This window comes from Struthio camelus, chromosome 5, assembly GCF_040807025.1.
Source record: "Struthio camelus isolate bStrCam1 chromosome 5, bStrCam1.hap1, whole genome shotgun sequence".
In the NCBI taxonomy this organism is placed as follows: domain Eukaryota; kingdom Metazoa; phylum Chordata; class Aves; order Struthioniformes; family Struthionidae; genus Struthio; species Struthio camelus.
Window position 1 is genome coordinate 20,693,781 of NC_090946.1, and position 24,445 is coordinate 20,718,225.

At 39.4% G+C, this 24,445-nt stretch overlaps 1 protein-coding gene across 4 annotated transcripts in view; it reads left to right on the forward strand.

Moving 5' to 3' along the window:
• Window positions 1-212: 212 nt before the first annotated feature.
• The window catches only part of PIK3C2A (phosphatidylinositol-4-phosphate 3-kinase catalytic subunit type 2 alpha), a 62,730-nt gene continuing 38,497 nt past the window's right edge, over window positions 213-24,445 (forward strand). The window contains exons 1-4 of one of the 4 annotated variants that reach the window (XM_068944912.1): window positions 213-1,495; window positions 2,197-2,318; window positions 17,024-18,198; window positions 24,068-24,174. In XM_068944912.1, the coding sequence (XP_068801013.1) occupies window positions 17,089-18,198; window positions 24,068-24,174 (1,217 nt within the window). In that variant the 5' untranslated portion in view covers window positions 213-1,495; window positions 2,197-2,318; window positions 17,024-17,088. Of the gene's footprint in view, window positions 1,496-2,196; window positions 2,319-3,573; window positions 7,655-8,574; window positions 8,707-17,023; window positions 18,199-24,067; window positions 24,175-24,445 lie in introns of those variants that run through there. The other 3 variants (XM_068944910.1, XM_068944911.1, XM_068944914.1) reach the window with 3 other exon arrangements.

The window sequence follows — 24,445 nt, forward strand, 5'->3', positions numbered from 1 at the left end:
TGCTAGTGAATGCTAGTGTTGGTGGTTATACTCCAGAGGCTTACTGAATTTTCAGAAGTGTGACATTTGAAAGGAAATTCAAAAATGAAGAGTATTTCCTAAGTCAAATTTTGGGCTGCAAGGCAGTCTCTATATTTGGAAACAAGGCCTTGTGGCCTGATTTCCCTCCCCCCCCCCCCCCCAAGTGACAGAATATGTTCTAGGGTTTGCTGCAAATCCCCTGCAGTGAGAGGTTGGGGGAGCCTTAACAGGTTACATTATGCTGCGTACTGTCACAGAAACAGACAGTTTCAGCTTTTTGCTTTGTGTACCCTCTCTTTTTTCTTCTGACTGTAACATAACTTTTGAGACTGCATCTAACCAATTCCAAACTCCCAGGGAACGTTTTAGATATCTGTGAGATCAACCCTGTTAATTTAGGTGCAAATAGGAAATGAGTAAAGTTTAATTTCCACTAAAATCAGATAAAGGAGGATTGTGTAAATGCTTTCAGCATAAGCTCTCTACATCTGTTAGGCTTTTTTTCCTAGAAAACTGTATAGTGATTGCAGAACTAATGAAATTGGTATGAGAAAAGCTTAGGCCCGTGGAATTGGTGTAATTGAGAACAGGATTTTAGCCTGACTATTCCAAACTCTAGGATTTGTGCTAGCAATAACTTCAAGAAAAATGGGGGGAAAAAAATCCATTTCAAACCTATATTTTTGTCCCTTAATGAAAGCTGTAAGAATTCACTGTATATACACTCAAAGACATCTAGGGAATTCTCTAAAAAACCTAGGAAGATGACAGCTGATGTTTCTTATATTTTCCACAATTCAAAAAGGTCTGCTTCTGTCTGTTAAAACTATCAATTGTAGTCTTTCTTTTTGTGGCAAGTAAAGTAGGCAGGAACTAAATTTGTAGTACTTCAGTGAATGGTAGAGCCATTTTATAAAGCTAGCATATTCATTTTTTTCTCAGATTTTAAATCTCTTGAGGACTTTTTCCCTTTAAAGAAAAATTGTGGCTTACTGTTTGTTCCTAACTTAAACCTTACGGATTTTTCAAGGTTTTTAATGTCAGATAGGAGATAGGCATTCTTCTACGTAACCTGATAAGCAGGCTAGAGTTGGATTTGTTTTCAATGACATGATACTAGGAGGAACAAAATGAGCTCACTAACAGAATATGAACAAACAGCTGGAGGACCTAGCTTTAGATTAGTTTGGTACTTTGACACATAGCCTTTCACAGGTCAAGGATTCAGCCGGGTACCTTTGAAGGGTGCCAAAATGTTGCAGTTGGATTCATCCATTGATTTTTTTAGTGAAATAAAGCCAAGATGACTTTGTTCTTTTTGGGCTATGTTTTCAATGCAGCCGGAACAAAACATCCATTGATTTAAATAGAGAATCAAGATCCTGCTTAATGCTGGGTGAAGAACTATGGTGTGATTCCTGTCTTGGGTGAAAAAAACTGCTCTTCTAAAGGACTATGCAGTACTGTAGTGGAGGTAATATTTGAGTGACGCACATGCAATGTAATTTTTTTCCTGGAAGATCTGGGATTTAGTTGAAATGAGATAGCTAAAGATTTTTTTTCTGTTAAAACGTTTTAAAGAGTCGCCAGTCTACTCTATGCTTTGACCACACACGAATGTAAACTTCAATGCTTGCTGCACTGCAAAATGCAGGACTTAGTAGAATACCTAATTTTTCATAACCGTGGGTGGAATTGTCCTGTCACACTATTGAAGTGCCATTCCTGTATCCATATTTTCCGTATCTTTCAGGTATTCTCTTGAGTGTATTTCTCAAGCAGATGCCTATTACCATGCCTATTACATTTATATTTAGAAAATGAGTTATAAGTTTTTTTTTAATACTCTTACTAGGTTTGCAAATGCTTTAATGCTGCCTAGGTGCTGCCCTTAATTAGGGTAAGTGCTGTATTTCTCCTGGTCCTGACAGAATTCCTGTGTATTCAGCAGGATTATTCTGATGGATAAGGCATATCCATGAGGACAGTGTTCATAATAAGGCCCGAATCATGCAGTATGCAGTTTAGTAGACTTACTTCTTGAAGCTTCTCAATGTGCAGGTGCATACATGAGCACACACTAATTATTTCCTCCCACGCATGCATGAGCTCTAGCCTAAGTTGTTAGGTGAGTTGCAATGTGTAGTAATACTGTTTGCTTCTTTTCTGTTGCAGGCTGACCGCTGCAGTCAAGCGTGAGAAAGTTTGTTTTTTCTTCAATGAAACAGAGGTCATCTTGATTACAGCAACACTCAGTTTTGTCCCTCAGATGCATGGCTGTATTTCTGCTTATGAAGGTAAACGGCAAAGGCAGGCTACAAATGCTTCTGAATAATGTGCCAGTACTCTAGTCTTATATAACTGTCATTTAGTATAAGACACTTTTTTAACCAATTAAAGCATCTTGGCAAGGATTTCAGGTAGTTTAAATTCTGCTGTTTCCAGAACATTCATTAGATAAAATCTGAATCATTGCCCCCAGCCTGAAAAATAGTTCTACAAATGTTTTGCAGTAAACGTACTGTGCACTTAACTTACTCTGTGAAAACTACAAAAATTGTACCCAAAAATACAGGGGCTGAGGGCCAAACCCAGGACAGCATTAGACTTGGACAGGGACATGAAAAGTACCACAGTGAATTTGCAGTGTATACTGCTGGGAAGAAATTATCATATCACATGCAATTGCAAACAAATGCAGGGCACAACGTTGACTTTATTTTTTTTCCATAGCAGAATATTTTCTTTGACTTGCAATGCTTGAGGAAAAACTCTGAAATGAAATTGTGTTAGCAGTTACTATAGGATTACTACAAGAACCTTCATGTGATTAGCTCATACCAGAATGGACATGCCAGGCTTTGCTGGTGAGAATGTGGCTCTTGCATGGTGCTGCAGGAATCTGGGCAGCTAGTAGAAGGCCCTGTAACCTTTTTTTCAGCAGCCTGCCTCAGGGGGTGTCCTGCAAGGAGATCACCTTGGAAGTGTCTTGCTCCTGCTGCTGTTATTTATTTCTAATTATTATTTTTACTTATTCTTTGACACAGGATAATCCAGGCAAGTACTCTAGTAACTATGATGTTTTATCATCCTCCATCTTTGGGTGTCTGATTAAGTATGACTCTCTGTGACTGGGACTTTAAATACCTAACTTGCTAGAAGCTTTCCCAATTATCTCAATGACCTTTACCCAAGGAATGATTACTATTTCCAGGTGTGCATCCTGTTGTCCACAATTCCTCAGGTTCTTCTGGCATCATTCTTATATTAACAGTCCTTGCTGAGGCATACTATAGGCTACCCACTATCCCACGGTACATCCTTAGTATATTGTAGCACTGACAAAGCTTCTACATGCATTTTCTAACTTTTCCACTTCTACTCCATTTAGGAATGTTCAGAAGCTTCATTTTTAATTAAAGCCTTCACATTATAGGAATTGTGCATTCTGTATAGTGGAACACTTTCATTGCTATCCAAATAAACTTTCATATAATTGCTTCTCTGTTTATATGAACTATAAAAAAGTTATATGGAAAAACTAGATAAAACTTTAAATGCTATGTCTAGATAAAATTATCATAAGATATTTACAGTAAAACAAGTAGTAAAATGTGTTACACTGTTTTGAATCTTCAGTTTCCTGGTCTAATAGCTATTCTGGGCATGACTTATTTGAAAACATTGGAGGTAAGTATGAAGAATCTTGAATTTCCAATGTGTATTTTCTCACATCTTTTTTTGTTTTGTTTTTTTTGAGAATGTTGCCTAAATTTTGTGGGGGCACATCTAACTGACTGTTCCCAGATCTGTAGAAGTATTTTAGCTTCTAATAAATGCCTAACTTCTTATTTACTGAAGCAGGACCCTGGGTCCTGAGAAATTAACCCAAGTTTATATTTTACTTATACTTGAAACTATTGGCAGTCCCTTTTGATTATAGGGTGGAGTTTTCTTTGTTTGAGCCTTAAATATGTATTTTTCTTATATGTGTATAAATATAGTCAGCTGAAATTAACCTTATTGTGTAGATTTTGAGCTGCTTATAGACTTTACATGTAGTGAAAACACATGCAAGCTATTGCATAGCAAAGAAACAATAAAAACATAACCATGGCCTATTTTCTGCTTTCATTCAAGCAGAGACTAATACTAGCACTGATATCCTCATTCTACCTGTTAGAAGTCCTCAATGAAATACAGCAACATACTGTTGAATAGACACTTGCAGATGTAAGCAATAGCTACTTAGGGCAAGCAAAGTGAGCGTTGTTAATAAAGTCCAAAATTACCAAGAAGAGGCATTCAGTGAGAATAATCTAGGAAATTATATTGAATGTCCAGAAGGTGAATTTTTGAGGAAGTAATTTTTTTTTTCTTTCTTTAGGAGTAAAAAAGAACCTGTCTCCCTCTACTGGTTTTAGGGAAAAAATTGTTTAGAGAGGCTAAAAAATGCTAGCTAAAATTTTGATATAAATTACCAGATGTTCCAGAATTAAGGCTTAAAACTTGTTCACTTTACATACATAATCACCTTGAACATTAGAACTATCAGTTCAAGCATAAATGGATCTTTTATTTGTCAGCTGAATACTGGAATCTTAAATGTATGTGAATGATTTTCTTTTCGTGAGCAGTCTGAGTAACTCAAAGTAGTATATTATATTTCATATTAAGCTGCTTCCTTTCAAGCAAAATAAACTGGTCTGTACTTATAATTTACAGCCTATAAGGCTTTTGAAGGCCACACATGAGATTAACAGCTGCAGATGGTTTTCTTGAATTGCACTAGGGTTGCAATGTTGAGACTGGCTGGTTGGGGATCAGTGCTCTTGCCTAGTCAGATCCAGGAGCTGCCTCCCTGCTGGGCTGTGCCCCTGCAGTGCCCCAGGCCCCAACTGAAATCCCAGCTCATCCCCAACCCAGCTGCTCCCCAAGGCAAGGTGAAGTCCTTCTGTGCCCTGTGCCAAGGAGAGTATATCCACAAGATGGGGGTGAATTTTGTTTTATGGTCCCCACCCTGATGAACAAATGTTTGAGAAACTATTTTTTAAAACATATGCACTGCACAAAGTAGGAACCAAACTGCAACAGAGCTTTATTCATTCCTTTTAGAGTTTTATTAAACCAAGTTGAGTAAACCAACATTGTCTTGAATCTTCAGTTCGCTGGTCTAGCAGCTCCAAGCAAGTCAGCAGTGTGTCAAGGATCTGACTGCTACTTGTTTCTGTACTGTGTGCGTACTGGTATCTGTAGTGAGGTTTGTGTCCTTGGTACAATATGCTTTGTCTTCCTATTTTCAGAGGAAACACATTTGTCCTTTAATCTATGTGCTCTGGTAACAATTTCTCATTCATGGAAAGTACCCTGTAACAGTAGACAGTGAGTTTATTCCTTCCAATTAATTAAAGGCAAGTAGCAATTCCAATAGTACAATTAAGGCATTGATCTGTTAAACTGGAAGGCTTACCTAAATGTATCTTAGGTAGAGAAGAAAATTAAGGCAGTTTAAGGTTTTCTTTTTTTACTTCCCTTGTGTTATAGCAACTAAAACACATTTGTTTTGTTACATATAGCTGTCCTTTTGAGCTTGGCATACCTCAAGCTTCATATCCTGTGTTCTAAAAAGCATCTGCCAGCTTCAGTTTCAGACTTCCAGTTAATACCAGTATTTGTATAGTTAGTTACACAGGTTTATTTGACTTTTGCATATGTTATTTGGTCTCATCTGTAATATACAGTTTAAATTTTAATAAAAATGTCACTTAATACAGTCTTATGGGTTTTTACTGCTTGCCTATCTGTAACACATTACACATTTTTCTTACAAAATATATCTTTACCAAAAATCTGAAAACTCTCAGAGCAACTACAGTATTTGGTCAATGTATCACAGATACTATATATATATATAGTAACAGGGTAGTGAGACTGCAGAGACGCATGTTGTGCATTGTATTTATGTGGGTATATTACTTCCTGTATGGGAAAAAAATACTTTAAAACTGATGTAATGTTTTCATGTGGGAATGTGTAACTTGCAATTATCTATTCATAAGCAAGTCTGCAGGCTATGTCATTGTCCCCTTCATTGACTCATCTAGGGGATAGTACCATTCTACCTACTAGTTGGGCTTTTAATGCCAAGTAGTTATCTGTCCAGAAGCAGAACTATTTTGGCTATGTATTAGTAAAATCCAGGCTATGGAGAATGCCACTTGGAGTCTTATACACAAATGCTAGTTCTAAAAGCTGGATGGCTCTGCTTCTAGAGAGCACACAAAGCACCATGTATATTTAATGTGAATGTAACTGAGAAACTATGAAAGCGGAGGCAAAAATACTGGCTTTAGAGCCACTCTTCAGAGTAAGGGGTGAAAGCGAAGGAAGAAGTAACATTCATTTTTATTTAGTGTAATATAAAGAAATCAGTACCTATATAACAAAGCACCTTAAAAATATTTAACAATGAATAGATTGAGTATAATCAATAATAAATCAGTAAAAATAATGGGCTGAAATTATTCAAATATATGCTTAATAATTTAATAAATTTCCTGAGCATAAGGAAGTAATTTTGAAAGACAGTCACGTAAGCTGCTTACAGTAAGACTGTTATAACACTGGTAGACTTGATAGTCTAATGAAAATAGTTCTGTACTAAGTACAATGAATCAAATGATCTTTGTCTCAACTTTTATGAGTCATATTTGACCTAGTCATAAACTGTCAATATTAGGTAATATTACTGTGAGGGAAGTTAGTCAATCAAATAGTCATGCATCTTGTTGAAACTGTTGGATAGGGTAGCAGACTCTTAGGCTGGGCAGATTAATGCTCCTTTTGTTAACTGATGGATGAAACCAAGAAAAGAGGCTGTCCAAGGGCTAAACCCTGTGCTCAGTGACTAGGAGATAGAATTCAGAACAATTTAATAGGACCCCAGTGTGAGAGGAAAAGCAGCAAAGAGCGATTAAAGATGGCCAGGAAACATAGCCAGGACAAAACTTAGAATGCAATTTTAAAAGAAGGTGTATTTTTTAAGACTGCTGTCTAGAAAGAAAGCTGGACCTTGAGGGCAAAGTAGCTGTTCTCTCTTGATACTCCATTCTATGTTCAAGAATCAGAATTTTATGCTTATTGGTTGTAAATAATGGAGTGGTATTGGAAAGCATTAATTGTTCCTCTTAACTGGCAACCTGAAAGTTTCTTAACAGCTTAGGTCAGTTAAGTCAGTAAGAACTTTGGTAGTGCTTTTTGTCTGTATAATTGAAGAATTGTGCCTGTGATCCTTCCATAGGAATGCATTTGGTATCAGCCCTCCAAGCCTTGATTTTTGCACTTGTTGAAGTCACCTGCAAGGCTTTCATTGGCTTTAAGAATGCTGGATCAGGATTTATCCTATAGAAAAGGGCTAGAGGCTAAAATGGTGGGGGCATATAAAAGGAATCACATGGAAAATGTCACTGACAGCAATATTTATAACTTATTTTTCTTAATCCATTTATACTGTAATGTCCAAACTGACACTTGTCTTTTGTGCTTCATTATTGCTTTTGTACTTTTTCAGATCTTGAGTGTATCAGAATGATTGGATAAAACAGCAATAGTCAAACTGAACCATTCCATTATTGTAAGTAGTACTCTGTGAGGGGGAAGGAATATAAGGTTATTCTCTCTGGAATTCTTCTGCATCTGGTTTAAAAATCATACTGTTCCCCTTAAATGCCTGAGACAACTCTTAAATTGATCTTATGAAAAGCCCATGGTCTAAGCTCTGCATAGACTCCGGCATGTAGTGCTTCTGAACAAATTCAAAGCGTCGTCGTGTTGTGAAGCCGTTATGAAGGTCGAACCCCACTACTGTCTGCCGGGCGGCGTCGATACTTTCCGGGGGTTCGGAGCTGCGGACGGGGCTGGCGCTTCCCGAAGTTACGTTAAGCGAAAGGCTCGCTGCTGGGGCGCGACCTCCTCCACCGCTGGAGTCCTCCACGAGCAAACGACGAAAATGCCTTCTTGCCGCCGCCGCTGCCCGGGCCCGCTCGGCGGAGGGGGCGGCCGCGCCCTCCCGCCGCTGCCGTTGCCCGCCCGGCGGGCAGCAGGCCGCGCAGGAAGCCCGGCTGCCCAGCAGGGCTTGCGCTTTTTTTTTTTTTTTTTGGTGCCAGTTTCCAGTAATTCGGGCCACTTTCCGCCATCGGATGATAAGGGACGGAAATGACGGAGGGGGCCGCCTCCGCCCTCGCGGTGGGGTGGGGGGGGCGCCCCGCCAGTCTCCCAGCGACGGTTACGGGTGGGGCTCGACCTCCTGCGCGGCCGTTAACGGCCGCGCTGCTGCCGCAGCGGCCATCTCCGTGGGTTGGGGGGGGCGGGGGGCGGAGAGCAGGTGCCGCCGCCGGGCCCGCAGCGCCCGGCCGGGCCTCGCCGCGGCGGCGGGAGGCGGCGCCCCCCCCCCCCCTCCTCCTGCCGCCGCCGCCGCCCGGGGCAGGGTTCAAGCGATGCGGGCGCCGCCGCCCCGCCCCTCGCTCGCCCCGCCCCCGCGGGTCGAGGCCGGAAGTGAGCGCGCGGCGGCGGCGGTTGAGCGGCGGGAGGGGGCTGCGTGGAGCCCGGCGTGGGTGCTCGCGGCGGCGGCGGCAGCAGCAGGGCAGGGGAATGGCCGTTGCCGCGGGGTGGCGGCGGCGCTGCGAGGTAGGCGGTGGGGGCGGGGGGCTCTGCTCAGTCCCCCCGCTCCTGTCTCTTCCTGCGGTACCCCCCCCCCCAGCGCCTTCCCTCAGCGGGCCGCGGCGTCGCGACCCCGGGCGTGCTCCCGCCGGCGGGCTGGGCTGGGCTGGGCTGGGCTGGGCGCCGCGGGCGGCCGGGGAGCCCCCAGGCCGGGCTACGGCGGGGCCCGTCCGAGGCGCCCTCGCCTCTTCGGTGCCCGGTTCGTGCGGGTCCGGCCAGGCGGATCGACCGAGTTGGTGAGCCGCGTTGCAGACAACGCCGGGGCAGCGCTGTTGCTGAGCCGGCTCGGTCGCTGCGTGATCTCTTGAGCGGCAGCGTGTGTTTTTTAGCGGTCCCCCTTCCGAAGGTGTCTTTCCGCTCTCGCCCGGGCCGGGCTGGCCGCGGGGGTCCGGAGCGCCTCGCTGCCCCCGCAGAGGCCGCCGAGTTTTCAAGGCGCTTTATGCGGTTTCTCGTCGGCGCTTCGGGCGGGTGGCCCGACCTCCCGCCGCTGCTGTGCGGGGTCGCGCTCCCAGAGAAGCCGGGTGTTGCCAGGCTCGGTGCTTAACCCCCTCCGCTGTTGTTGTTGTTGTTGGTTTTTTTTTAAGATGTTAGTCGTGATATACGGCAACGCGTAAACTCGCTTACTGTTCTCAACTTCCATCAAGTTTGTTATTTGGCACCAAAAACCGTGCAAAGAACAGGTGTACCCTGCGTCTTTGTTAGGATAAGTAACTTTCCGCACACAGGTGTGCTGTTGTTGTGAAGGAGAAAGGAATGAAGTAGTAAGAAGAGGCACTGAAAAAGAGAAGAACTTTGAAGAAAAGAAAGATTCTGATATAGTTCCTAATCATTGTATTCTTTATTGCAAATGTGGTCCGAGAAGGTGATGAAGCTAAACTGATTTGGGGGGAGGAAAGATATGCAGTGAGGATTTTAAATAACGACCTTGCTTGTTTAATGCGAATCTCTTTCTGAGTAGAGCTGAAGATTCAAGAAACATCCTATGATATTTGTAAAAGATATCGTATTTAGACTATAAACTGTGTTCAAGAGCATCATACTGATGGATATTGCATGAAGGAACCAAAAGGGAGGGCGAAACTGTGGGGAGGGGGGAGAAATGAAATAACAGACTAACAGAAGTATTTTGTTAGTTGTTTTTGTTAGCTTGGAATGCCATGGTGAATGCGGTGGTGTCATTCATTCCTCTAACCCTTTATTGCCTAGAATGGCCCTGGAAAGAAGTTTCTTTATTGGTCTGGGAAGAAGAGAAGCTGGTTAAATGGATTTAACCTACTGCCTTTGCAGGAAGAAGGAACTGTAATAGCCACCAAATTCAGAAGGGGAAAAAAACTTAAATTGAAGCAAAACTAACAAGAATAAACGGACAATGGAAGGAAGTTGCACCAGAAGATAAAGGCAGTGGGAGAAAGTCAGCACAGGGAGAAGTCAAGTAACAAATACTTTGAGATTAAGTAGCCTTTTGTTGAATAAATTAAGAAGTATTTAGAGTCCTATTCTCTTAAATGTATTGTATTTGGAACTTCTGAACATAGAGATACTTGCTTACAACAGTAGAAAGGAGGCCTTGAGACAGATTAAAAACAGATTCTTTTTTCCTGGTTGATTTATTAAGCAAACTTTTGATTCTTAATTACAGTGTAATAGTAATCCTGATTCTAAAACTTGGCAAGGTTGCTCATCATTTCCTTTCAGGCCGTTTTGTTGCCACTAAAAAGGCAAATGTAAAAGTTTACCTGTACAGCCTTAACATTTAAATAAGTTGTCTGCTTTTATTTTAGAATGATTGCCTTTAGTGTGTGTGTGTGTCTGTGTGGTGTTTCTTTTCTTTTTTGTAAGAGCAGTACGTACAGATGTAAACTGTTTGCTTCATGGAAGAATAATTGTAAATATGTTCTTCTATTTTAAGTGGAGGATATGATGTATAATTATTTACCAGAGCTAGAGTTCAGTTTTTATCAATAACTGTCAGTAACATCAGTCATCTAACAGAGTACTTACTGAACCCTTTTATACATTGAAAGGTGGCTGTGATGTCAGTTTTTGCAGAAGAGTGCAGAAGCAGATTCTAGACTGGGCAAGTGAGTGAAGGAGGAAACGTTTGCTAAGTGTACCTGTAATGATAAACCTCACTTACTCTATCAATGATTCAGTATAAAATGTTTTCCCTAAAGCTTGCATTAAAAAAAAAAAAAAAAAGAAAAATACTACTTTCTTCTATACTTTTTTTGTAGAAGGAATACAATTTGAAATCACTCTAGTTTGTTCCAAATAGCTGTCACTTGAGAGCGTCTTAATCAAAAAATCTAAGTAGTGAGAGAAGGCACATTTGCATATTTCATGACATTTACATTTTTTTTCAGGTGTTTGGCATTCAGTGCATTACACTGGCATTCAGAATGCCTTACACTGATCCCTCTGGATCCCTCGCTGTGTTGACATGGTCTTCTCTCCCTATGCTGTTAATGTTTTTGATATATTATGTTGAAGGTGTATACTGCACACTACTGCAGCATCAAGGAATAGAATAGGATCTCTAGTGGGTTTTGCTTTCATCTCCCTCTGTTAATAGCAATTGTACCTTGCATCATAACCTTCCTGTGTTTGGCTGCATATTGGATGATTCATGATATTAGGAGGATATTTGTAGGGTTTACTTCAGGTGCATAACTTAAGAAAACTAAGGTCCATTGTCCTCTTTATACTTAGTGTGGAGTGTTAAATGACTACATTGAAGATGTTTGGTATCTCTATTCAGATAATCAAAGTAGATAGTACAAACGTTTCTTCCCTCTCTTTTTCCTTATCCTCTCTGTCTTATAAAGACTTTTTATATTTTTGATTGAATTGGATATTTAATTTGTTAAATCCTTGTCTGTACCTTCAGATCAATATCACTAGTATTGGGACTAATGGAAGTGCTAGTACAGATGGACTAATGGAAGTGCTAGTACAGATGGAGGCGGTAGATTATCACTGTAAGCAGGCCAGTACTGCATGAACAGCCAAGACTTTGTCTGTAGTAGTGCTGTCACTGATAGAGCATCTTTGCTAACGTTTCCTTGTTACAAATCAGGAACAAACAGTATCCCTTAAGGATCTGTGCAACCATAGAGCTAGCTAGGAGTTTGGCTGCCATGGTGGCAGGCATGAGAAGAAGGTTACTAAAAGAAAAACAGCCTTTTTAAAGGAGGAGCTCTGCTGAAGACCCTGGGGGGTCTTGGTAGACAGCTGTTGTGCAGTCTCTGTCCTCAGAGGTCTGTCAAGAGCTGCGTAGCTAAAGCCCTGAGCACCCTTGTCTGATCTCGTAATTGGCCCTACTTTGAGTAGGAGGTTGGACTAGAGACCCTCCTGAGGTCCGTTCCAGCCTTAATTATTCTATGAAGTGGTGTTCTAGAATGTTTTTTTTTTTTTTTGAAATGATGGACTAATAGGCAAATTATTCATCTGGGGAATCAATATCTGGGGTACTGACATTGTTTTCAAAAAAAAGGGGGGGGGGAAGCCTGGAACAGTAGCATAGCTAATGTTGATTTGGTGTGGAATATTTTGCATTGCGTGTGGGATTTCAAGTGCCCTTTGAAAAGAGAAGTTGATGGAAAGCATAGAGGTGACATGGAGAAAAGCACAACTTCAGAGGTGACTGAAAAGCAAAAGAACCAATAAAAGGTTTTTAAAGGTGAACTTCTGAAACAAGCAGAAGGAGGGGATATGAAAGCGTTATTCTGCAAGGAGAAACATTGCAACAGAACCAAAATTCTTTGCCTTTGTCAAACAATGCTGGTAATAGGCTTGGCTGTAGGGAATGGAAAGAATCCTGGCCAAGTGCATTGGAGTGAAACAGCCTGGGATGCCATCAGTTTCATTATTGCTTTTTCTGGTACCCACATCCAGAAAATGCTGTGTGGGAACAGAGCTTGGAGTTTTGCTGTCAGAGAGCTGGGAACAGAATAGGGAAAAAAATACTGAGATGTAGAAGTAGTTCTACATGCGATGAAGCTCATGTCAAGTTTCCTGTGGATTTGTGCCTTTAGCTGATAGGGTTTAAGGAATTTTTGCCATGATTCAAGCATGTCTAAAGATTATTTGTGCAATAAATTTGTAGCGTGCAGTAATATGAGCTTATGCTACTGTTTTCTTCAGCGGTGACACCCAGTTTCTTGGCTATCTTGGGTTGCTTGTTTTTATGAAGCTTAATGGATTATAATTAAGACTTCTATCCCTGTAGCAGACTTAGTCGAAATGGTGATTGGGCTCAAAAGTTGAGGGAAGGTGTTGGACATAGCAGCACAAATATGCTAGAGAAGCTTGCAGACATACTGTATGAAATCCATGTGTGTCCATGTCTGCTGGTAGATTGGTTTGCGATGGCTAATGGTGCAGACCACTGGTTCAAGAAGGGGAAGAGTACTTTGTGGCTATGGCAAACAGATGATCTGCAGGTGAAAATAGCTACCTGGGTTAAAATCTGCCTAGAACGCCATGACTAATACTTTTGTCCGTTGTCCTTCTTGGAACATTGATCCAAAATCAAGATTCTACAGTTGCAAAGCATGACGTATCTAGTGGGTCTTCTAAATAGTATTTTGGATGAAACTTGGTGTAAATGGAGGAGCTGTAAGCACTTCTATAAGCATGGAAACTGCTGAGACTGGATTTTCAATGGAATTGTTGCCAATATTGGAAGACCTTAAAGCATTCCTGGAGGCTTCCTTTTCTAGTACTGGAAATACACTGTTCTTATCTATTTCAAAATCAGAGGCATTATGCCATGAAATTGTAATTTTTGGATGTAAATGGATCCTTATAATCAAAGTTAAGAGGTGCAGTTACTGGTCTAGGTGTCACTGCTTGGGTATTGTTTAGAAGCTAGCCTGGCTGACTTGAACAAAACAAAAAGGAGTGCTGGTTCAGAGTTCACGGTCAATTTAAAACCATATCTTTAGATAAATTGGGATGTTCTGTTTTGTGTTTTGGAAGATTGTTTAGAAATGAGCTGAAGTGGATTCAGTTTTTCAGTTAACTGTTTTAATCTCTTCTTTAAGAAGGCATTTTCTAATTTTGATAAAATGACTGGGCTAAAGAAGCTATTAAGTTTTGGTGGAAAGATAATAGAACTATAGCTGAAACACTAACCTTTCAGGACTACTTACGTACATATTATTGAAAAGCTTCCAATTTAAGCCTAAGAGTATTTTTTTTTAAATGGGCTTTTAGGCTTATGAAGGACTAAAACACTCAAATTTATATTCAGAGGCTTATAAAGTTCACATGTCTGTAAATAAATTTAAGAACAACCATTTTTTATTTACATTTCTCAACAGATGCATCTGCAGCACTTAAAAGGAATTCTTCCGATTTGAAATAGAAATAATAAGTGTATTGATTGTTAAAGTATTTTTGACTTTAAAATCAGCTGCTGTTAACATGTAATTTTTTATAAAGAACAATCTGTTTATATGCTTATTTAGATGGGTTATCTGGCTTTCAAAGCATCTCTAACAAATAAACAGTTCATGCACTGAGTAGAGACTAACTATCTAAAAGGAAAAAAAATCAAGGTGTTAGGAAAAGCAATAAACCATATAATGCCAGTCATAATTGATGTACAGGCTGTTACACAGCTGAAGAATCTTTTTTTTCCCTAATCTATTTTAAGGTACCTGGAAATAATTATTTTAATAGTTATAGAGGAGGGGTAAACATTTGTAAACTGACTTGATGCTTTTTCAAGAAATAAAATACCTAGTACGTTCGTTGCTGACTATGCGCGTGAGTGAATTTAAAAAGCCCTTTGTTCTTTCAAAACATTACTGGGATTCTCTCTGTGTTTTTTTCTTCTATTTTCTGTTTTCAACCACTTCATGTGTAGTGATTACACCTGCAGAATCTCTTGTCAGTTAACGTTGTCATACTTGCTTCCTCTGTCTCTTTTCAAATGCCAGTATGAATTTGATAGGTCTATAAGTGACTTGCATCAGACTTACTCATGACTTGAATTGTTGAAGTATCTGTTCAGGTGTTTCTCAATTGGTAGCAGTCTGTGAATCCATCTGACAGAGGAAGCTTTTGAACATCAATTTTTTTTCCTTCCTAAGGAGTTTTCCTTGTGTGTCAAATATCTTACTGTGAATTCCTTTCTGGATGATTAGTACTTTCCATAGTACGCTCCTGGTGTCTTATTTCATTAGTTTTTGCTGTCATCCCATAAAACTGCTACCATCTCTGGTATGTGGGCAAGATTTGTTAGTTCCTTACTTATCTATCGTTCGATGTTAGGCAAATGTTTTGAATCTGTTTTTAATTAATGGTAAAATAGCCACAGGGAGTTATTTTGAAAAATTACATTTGTTTTGAGGAAGCTCTCTAGCTACTGTGTGTCAAGGCATTACTTCACAAGGAATGTAGAAAATGGTCTGACGTGTTATCGTTGCTTCCTGGAGTTCTAGGGAGTTGATGTGCACTGATCTGTGATGGCTATAAGGTATTTCTTGAGAATGAATTGCCAAATAATATGAACTGTATGCTTGTTTAGCGCTAGAACAGATTATAAATAGAATTTTAAATTGAAAGCCCCTTTTTTTTAATTTTTAAAGAAAATTAATTCTGCAGCTCTGCTCAGGTAGAGAAGAATGTTAACACGTGTGTGAGCAGACAGTGAGATTACCTCTATTTGAGGTAGCAGGATTTATCGCTAATAAAGACGTCCCTTGGTCATTAAGATAAGAAATTAATTTAGATTTTGGGAGTCTTTGTCCTAGTAGACATGTAATATTCTGTATTGGTGGTTTTTCTTTTCCTGGTGTTTCTTACCAAAAATCTATATATTCCTCCTGAGTAAAAATTGCTTCATGGTTAGATTTTATATATTTGCTAGAGGAGTATGTGTGTAAATGCTTTTTGCTTTTATATAAGCCACTGTAACACAAACTCTATTTTGAATGAATTTCCACTCCCACTTAGTGGCTTTGAGCTGAAGAAGATTGCCAGACGTCTTTCTATTTCTTGGTTCATGTTAACAAAGCTTTACTGCTAGTACTTATTTAAAAGAAAAAAAAGGCAAACCCCAGCATTTTACCCTTAAAATAAGGAATAATGAGCATTACTCAATTAAAAAAATTACAAAAGCGATACACAAACGCATAACTGAGCAAATTAATTTTAGATGCTATGGATACATGTATTCCAAATTGCTTCTAAAGACATGTTTAGGAGAATTCTGCTAGATTGGAGACCGTGAAAGAGGTATGCAGGCATGTGCCTTATTACATCTAATTGAACACATGCAGAAAATATTGTCTAAAGTTACCGGGTCTCATTGCAAGAGGCAGATTACCTTTAGTCAAGGCTAAATCAGATGATTGAGTTTTTTAGACCTGCTTTTAAAGAAATCTCCAAGGAGGTAATATCAGCAAATGACTGCTAGAACAGTGTAAACATAATTGATGTTATACAAAGTATGAATGCCTATTTTACTTTAAATTTAGGGAAAGTGAGTGATTTGGAGAGGTTTTATCACTTGCAAATTTCTGTTATGATCCATTTAGTTGTTTCTATGCCTTTAAAAAAAGGAGAGGTGGAGTAATGTAAGATGTCATTTCATTGGTGGTGACCTTATCCCAGAGCGTCCTTCCAAAGTTTCTTCCCTTATATAATAGTGAATGATGCTTCCTTTAAGGGTCTGTTAAAGGAATTACTTAATCAGCAGCTTTAAGTTATTTATGTATTTTGCACGTACAATAAATAGCATTTTATAAATGCTATTTCTCTAGTTAAGGTGACAAAAGTACAGTGATCTTTTTTTTGTCGAAAAGATGTGTTTGGTTTTTAGTTTGTAATGTATTGAAGTAAACTGGAAGTCTTCTAGATCACATGCTTTGTCAATGCTAGGTATTTGCATGGTCTTCAGGACTAGGATTAGAGGAGTAAAATGGGATAAGTGTGCAGAATCTGTCAAATCTGCAATTACTTAGGTACCTGAATGCAGTTTTTCCAGATCTTAGGTTTAATTGTGCAAAGAGAAACTAAATTCTACATATTTACTTTACTTACTGGTAAGCACTGGTAAGAAAAATAAATGGGTCTTACAGAATGCAAAAGTTGTGTTTAGTTTAATTGTGCAGCTTCTCTTAAGTTTGGACAAAAAAATCATTCTTTTTAGTTTTATGCCCCTGTTTTCTGAAGGACATATGTGCAACTCTGTCATTTGTTGGTGTATGGCTTAGTAGTTCACTTCATATGATTTGTCGTCTTAGAAGTTTCTAACGCTTCATTTCATTTTCAGATCTGCTGAATCTATTACGAAGGCAAGGGTGGACAATCAGAATAGCGGAAGTCTTGATTCTTTAAATGGACACCTGCTCTTGCGGTATGGCCCAGATACCCAGTAGCGATGGATTTAGACAGCGTTCATCCCCTCCTTTGGCAACAGCAAGGTCAAAAGATGTGGACAAAGAGGAGGCATTGCAGATGGAAGCTGAGGCATTAGCTAAACTGCAGAAAGAAAGAGGTGTAGCTGGTAATAAACAAACCCTTCCTTCTTTAGGCAGCACTGGACAAAAAGTGCAGACTAATAACAAACAGGACTGTGATCTCATGGTGTTTCCAGAGTCCGATTCCAAGAGAATGGAGGATAAACTAAGTACCATTGACATAGAGAAGCTTACTCATGCTGAACTAGAGAAACTGCTGCTGGATGACAGTTTTGAATCTAGTAGAGCACCTACGTTACCAGTAACTCCCATTTTGAGCCCCTCTGTTTCTTCACAATTTTATCTTGGGCCTGCTGGTCGGAGAGGACAGTGGACGCCTGCAATACCAGCACCTGTGACTTGCACTTTACCTCCTGTTTATCCCTCAGCTTCTTATACAAAGCAGACTGGTGTATTTCAGAATGGATTCCATCCGAGTACGTCCTCCTATCGCTCGACAGAGCCTATTTATTTTGGTCTTCCAAGACAGTCACAGTACATTTCATATCCATTGGCAGCTACTACACCTTTCCATCCACAAGGAAGCCTACCCCTATATCCTCCAGTACTTACACCAGAAATGGCAAAAGTATTTGACAAAATTGCAAGCACGTCAGAATTTCTGAGAAATGGGAAGTCAAGCGCTGACTTAGAGATGACTGCTATTAAGTCTGCAGTTTCTAATCTACCAGCCTCAGAAAGCTGCAGAGACATTAGTAAATTTGACTGGCTAGATTTGGATCCGCTAAGTAAACCAAAAAGGGATAGCGTGGAGACTTTGTATAAGGCAGAAGATGATGGCGAGATGACTTCTAGTAAGACTGCGGAAGATCCGTGGGATGCTGTACTGTTAGAAGAAAAGTTGTTAGTAAGTTGTCATCTGGAAAGGAAAGTTAATGGGAAATCTTCTGGAGCAACAGTTACAAGGAGCCAGTCCTTAAACATTCGAACAACTCAGCTTGTGAAGTTACAGGGCCAAACAACAGAGGTAAGTAAATCAGTATTTTAAATAACAATATAACAATAAAAATTAGTCACAGTGTTTAAAGACCCTTTAAGATCTGGATTTGTTTGCTGAATATTACTTAGCTTGGGCATTGTCCAAATAAAGTGGCAGTAATTGGCATATGTGTATTTTAATGATATTTGGAAAACTGAACGCTGCTACTGAAGTAAATACCAAAGAACACAATGTGCCTATGTAATCTTTCCAGATTTATAGAGGAAACTGCTGTTATTCAACACCCTACAAAAAAGAAATGGAAAAATCTTTAGAGCGATGAAATATTTAAATCGCATTGATAAATACTTAAAATCATGAGCGAATCATATGATGCTAACAAATAAAAAAGATGGTGCGATAGACATCAGAGAAGTTGCATCTGGAGCAGCCTTTATCTCAAACTCACTTTTTAAAATATATTTGAACTTATCTGGTTTAAAAAAAAAAAAATTAAAAAAGGTCAGATAGACAAGGCTATTTTCTTCTCTCCCACTATCACTTGCAGGCTTTCAAAGGACTACTGTAATTTTTTTTGTAAGCATAAGTCTTTCCTTCTGTGCAAAAATGCTGGAGAGTTGTAACTGAAACTCTTGCATGTACCATCCGAGAAGGTGGTATTGGTGGATGCTACTGGTTCAGAAACCCTATGCTTCTGCCCTGGAAGAGGGAAGACCATCTCCTTTGTAGGAAGTTACCTGCCTCAGGCAGGGGAAAGGGCAAAAGGGTGGTCCGTGCTCTAAGATCAGGGTCACTTTCATAAAAACTTCCAGACAAAAATGCCAACGGAACCTTTAGTTATGACACGCTTTTCCAGTAAGAGTCCAGTAAATAATTGTAAATTCTTCATTTTTTTTCTACCTTTTTAAAAAAAGTTGTCTTTCTCTGATAAGTCTATAGTAAAACAAGAAATAACTTTCTAAAATTTTAGTTTGCACCTCACTAGAAAGTGAATGAATACTTGTGGGTTGTGTGTGTTTTTTATGTAGAGAGACTATACAGACTGAAGGAGAAGCCTTCACTGGAAATGTCTACACCCTGGCAAGGATGATGATGGCAGGAAAAAAATCACTTTTTTAGAAACTTTGGCCGGGGAGGGAGAAGCGTGAAAGATTTGTTTGCCTTACAGACTTAGGATTGCAGCTGTTTTGAATGTTCTTGTGTATTGTTTTTCCTAGGTGTTTTTAACAGGTTAGGTATAGCCATAAAACCAACTATTATCAAGCAAGGACATTTTTTTCAAATTGCTGCTTAATCCTTTGCCCCACCCCAGGGCCAGTTTTTTTTCTGGAGAAGGGAATATTTACTAGGCTTTAGTTTAAAGGGCTGTTTAAATTTCCATTGAGGTGAAATTTCTGTCTGTTCATTTCGAGTATTTCCTGTTGTTCTGGGCTAGTTGTCAGTATTCTGGCAAAAGTCTAGTAGAAGGCTAGTGGGGAAGAAGGACGAAAAAACCCCTGAAGCCAAAAAGCCTTTACCTCTATTTTTAAAGGATCAAATTTTTAAACTTATTTAATGAAGGCTTTTATTTTCCCCCAGCGGTTAAGCTTTGATATGTGAGTTCACATAGTCTCCTATTTTTCATTTAGAGATCCAGGTAAACTTGAGGTCTTTGGCAGTTTGTTTCTTCACTTCATCACTGGATAAATGACAATTATGTCGGTCTTCCTGTGATGTTTGGTTTATTGTAACGTAACCATCAGCTGGAACAGCTAGATTATGCTTCTCGGGTGTTGTTCATAGAAAGTAATATTTGACTGACTGTTGCTAAATGAAACGTATTCACTTATAAATGCCAGGGTTCTTTCAAGAATGCAGCATTTAAAAGGGTCCTTCCTATTCATTAGGTCCAGTCCCGTGCTATTTGCAGACCACATGTTTTCCAGTTCATAAAATACTCGAGCTCTGCCTCTAACAGTTTTTTCTCCTGTTCCAGAGACCAGCCTTTTTCTCCTCCAGTTCCAGACTCTGTCTTCAGAATTAGTCATCTGATTTTCAGCGCAATACATTCATAACCAGTTCTTCACAAATGTTCTTCTTGCCAGAATGGTACTTTATCTTAAATACTTGCTGTTCCATCCTGCTGTTCACACTGGAGAGATGCTGACTTTCTGTCAACCTTCATTGCAAGCTCTGTCTCCTCTTCTGAGAGCTCCTCTGTCCTGTCGCCTCAGGAGACGCTCTCTGCACATAGAATGCTTTTTGAAGGTGTACCATGTGTAGGTGTACCACAGTGTACCATGTGCCTTATGCAGTGGCACTAATAAACCCTCCACGTGTTAGGAACATCATGCTTGATACGTTTTTGTTGCGTTTATTTTACATATTGGCATCACATTAGCGTGTATTGATCCTGTACTCAGTTGATAGAACTGGGTCTTTTTCAGCCACCATCTGTTTCAAACAGGTGCTTAGTTTATAGCAAAGATTCTTTCAGTGAATCCCTAATTGCAGGTCTGAGACTTTCTTTCCACCTGTGTTCCTCTAGCCTGTAGTTGACTAGCTTCTGCTTAATCATACAGACTAAACTGGAGCAATAAGTTAGAGGATATAAAATTGTGAAGTATCTTCAGGTTGTTTCTGCTTCTTGTGCTAAGTTGTTAAAGAAACCAGTAAATTGATAAGAAGATGAGTCTTTCAGACCAGCGTGCCCTTTCAACATGATCTGTTGCTTTTGCTGTATCTATTGCCCACCCTGTGCTGCTACTTTGTTTTCTAGTTTAAATAATTTTCCTTCAAGTATTTATGAAGGTGTTATTTACCCTCTACCTTTGGCAATTCTTTGTATTTTACCCCATTTATTTCCAGGAATGCATGTTCCACAAAAAGTACTCTGAAGTAGCCTGTCCTAACTAAGCTGGATAACTTTTTCCCTGAGTCACCTCATTATCTTCCTGCCTCTCTATAAACTAAGAACTGCACTTACAAATTTCCAGTCGTATATTTTGATTCTATCATACAACATTTAATCCCTTGAATCAATAGAAGGCATTGAGTTTTGCTTCATATTTGATGAAGATGTGTGTATTCGTTATTCACTCTAAACTACTTTTGTGTTTGTTGTTCCTTTCGAAAGCAGAGGCCAAGTGATAATTTTTGTCCTACTTTAGATGCTGTCTTCTCTCCCTTTTCTCTTCACAGAGCTGAAAAGAGTCGTTTGGCTTTATATACTTGTGGGATCTAATTTCACTGGACTTTTGGTAGTTCACTGACCTTTTTCTGTTTGTTAAGGTTAATTGTATTTGCAGATCACTTCTATTTTTGTCAGATCTGCTGATATAAGGCCTTTTTCTCAGACAGCTCTTTATCTAGTTTGGCCTGAAGTTTTTAAGTCCTGCCTTACGAGTTATTTCCTGTTTGACTGATAGCTTTTGCATCTCTCAGATTTGCCCATCTGGAAGTTAAAGAAATTCAAATCCTGCTTGTTGCTCAAGACCCTAACCATCTCAGTCTAGGGAGTTTTAGTTCGTTCTCTTAGTTTATCGAAGCTCACTTTCCTGAAATTATCTTCCAAAAAGTTATCGAATATGAGCATTCAAATTCAACTAAATAAGCAAGTAGGTATGAAATGTACTTAATTACCCATTAGGACATAAATTCTAGCAATGCATATCTGTAATTTCTCTCCTTATCCAAATGGAACCCTGAGGTCAAATGCAGATAGCCAAATAAGCTTTTTTGTTTTATTTTTTAATCCTACCAAAATAACTTTTTACTCATTACGTTAGAACTGATGGTTAGCTGTAGCTAAACTTCCCTGTGGACAACTGCCTTCTATTTTCTTAAACTTCTCTCAAGTGTCAGCAAACTAACATGTAACTTTTGTCATAAATAATTTTACAATGTCATGTTGTGGCATAGAAATGGCAGCGTTGCGTCACTGGTGTGACTTTGCTTTAAGCAATCCCATTGTGCAGCTTCCTTACTCTCTGGTTAGAGTTGCAAAGTGCTTTGGTAGTTAGTTGTAGTATTGCTTAGCTTCTTACAGAAGAGTTCTTACTCTCGAGAGAGAAAGTATAACACTTGTATAGCTAGCTTCTTGATGTGGAAATAGTCTGTTTTTGTGTTGAGTGCTGACATGCACTCAGTTGAATCTTAAATTGAGGGTGTTTGCCTTTCACTTGTTATGCTAACTTCCTGTTTCCTTGTATGTGATTTTTTTTCTTTGTTTTGTGTAATTGTTTAAGGAATGTACATACTAGAAACAATCGCACAGGCTTGTCAGTAGGTCACATGTACTTGGCCAGAAATATTTTTATGTGAAACAACTTGTCTGATATGTCAGAATGGAGGGAACCTTTTAAATTTAGGGTATGAGACCTGCTCTTGAATTTCCTTCCAGGCTTTGTGGCATTACAGCTTCTTGCACTCATGGCTTCCTGTTCTATACCTGTTCTATACCCCAGTTCTATAGGGGTAGAACCCCAGTTCTTCCTGTTCTATACCCCAGTTATATGGAATTTATCCCTTCCAACTGATCAATGTTCATAAAATTAATAGCTTGGCTGAAATAACTAGGTTTAAAGCAGTTCAGATGACAAAAATGGGTTGGGTATATGATTCGTTCCAAGTTTATGCTATGCTGCTGAAACGTGTTAATTTGAGGTGAAAAAATATATTGGAAGAAAGAAGTCATGACAGTCTTTAGCTTTGCATGTGTTCCAGATTTGACCTTTCCTATGCTGTTGTCTAATTTGATCATCTTCTCTGATATACTCTAATGACATGAAATGCTCAGCTCATTTAGTCAGTGAATAATAAATAACCCATGTACTAGTTAAGTAATTATTCACTACTTTTACGATGAATAAATAATTGCAATGATTTTCGGAACAGCTGTAGTTCAGACTGTTCTCTTCTAGACTTCTGGATGAGTTAAAGGTTTCTATAACCATTGTAAAAGCTCCAGATGTAAAATGTAACTGATCGGAAACTTACCACACTAGTGTGCTGAAGGCCGCATCTTCTGAGTGCAAAAGGACCCCAGGCCGGATATGACCAGACCCTTCAAGATCACCTTACACTAGAGAGTATCTGGCTGTAGTTTCATGAATGCTCCAGTCTACTTGTGGCTGTTGGACTCCTGAAGGTTTAGTTCTACCTCAGCCCAGCTGATGATGCTAGCTGCTTTCTTCTTCTTGCTTATGCTAGCGTTTGTATGGCTGTATTGTGAATTGGATCAGAAACTGATCTGGGTTGAAAGCTGTTACTGCTTCATTGTTTGTGGGTTCCCCTTCCTTTTTTAAACCTGTTTGTTACGGATTTTGTTGTGTTAAACTGTAATTTTCTTTCAGTAGCTGTTATTGGATTGGATATGCTGCAGAGTGTGCAGTGTATGTTTGGGGGAGTAGTTGGGGAGAAGTTTATGTGGCTTAAGGGATTAAAATAGCATAGATCTGATACTACAGGACTAATTCTGAGCTTACTGTTCCAAATGCTGCTTCCTACCAGTGTACAATTTATCTTTCCCTGCCTTGTAGGAAAGGATAGTCATAGGCAGAACTGATGTGTAGTAGTTCTGTCTGTGACTCCGTATTGAAGTTTTCATGGCAGAAGTTGAGGAAAAAAGACTTGTCTCTTTTCTTCCTCTGGTTCAGTAAAATCTAGTCAAATGCCCGATGTAATAGCTCTCTGAGAGTTGAAACTTATGCTTGCAACTTAGTTGTCTCCTAGAAAGCAGTCTTTGGTTCAGTGAATCTTTCTGCTTTTCGAGTTGGCAATGATGTATACCTTATCTGCTTATAAAAGTGTACCCAAAACTAATAATAAACATTAGGCTTCTGAAAGTCTACCACACATGGTTTTACAGGCTGTAGGAGTGTGTTTGTAACTATTCAAATACTGTTTTATCTTTGAGTTGCAGAAAGACAATGGGACCACTGGCATGCTGACAGAAAACACACTTCTCCAAGAAATTGAAGGGCAGAATCAAGAACTGTCAGCTTTTTCTCAAGCAATTATGAAGTAAGGAATCGTTAAATGCAAATTAGCTTTTCAGAAGTAATAAAATGATTAAATAACTTTATTCTTGTCTTGGTAAGATCAATCAGAAATTCAGTAAGGTGACAGGGCCTGTCCTAAGCTTTTTTGCCTGAATAGGCAGGCTTCAGTATGTCTCCTTTTCCCTTTGCCACAGCTTATCCCAGTTTTTCCTGTTCTTGTCTTGCTTTCCAGGACTACAACAAAATTAAGGTATTCACTAGTAAGTTCTTTGTATGACCGTGTCTCCTCTTTA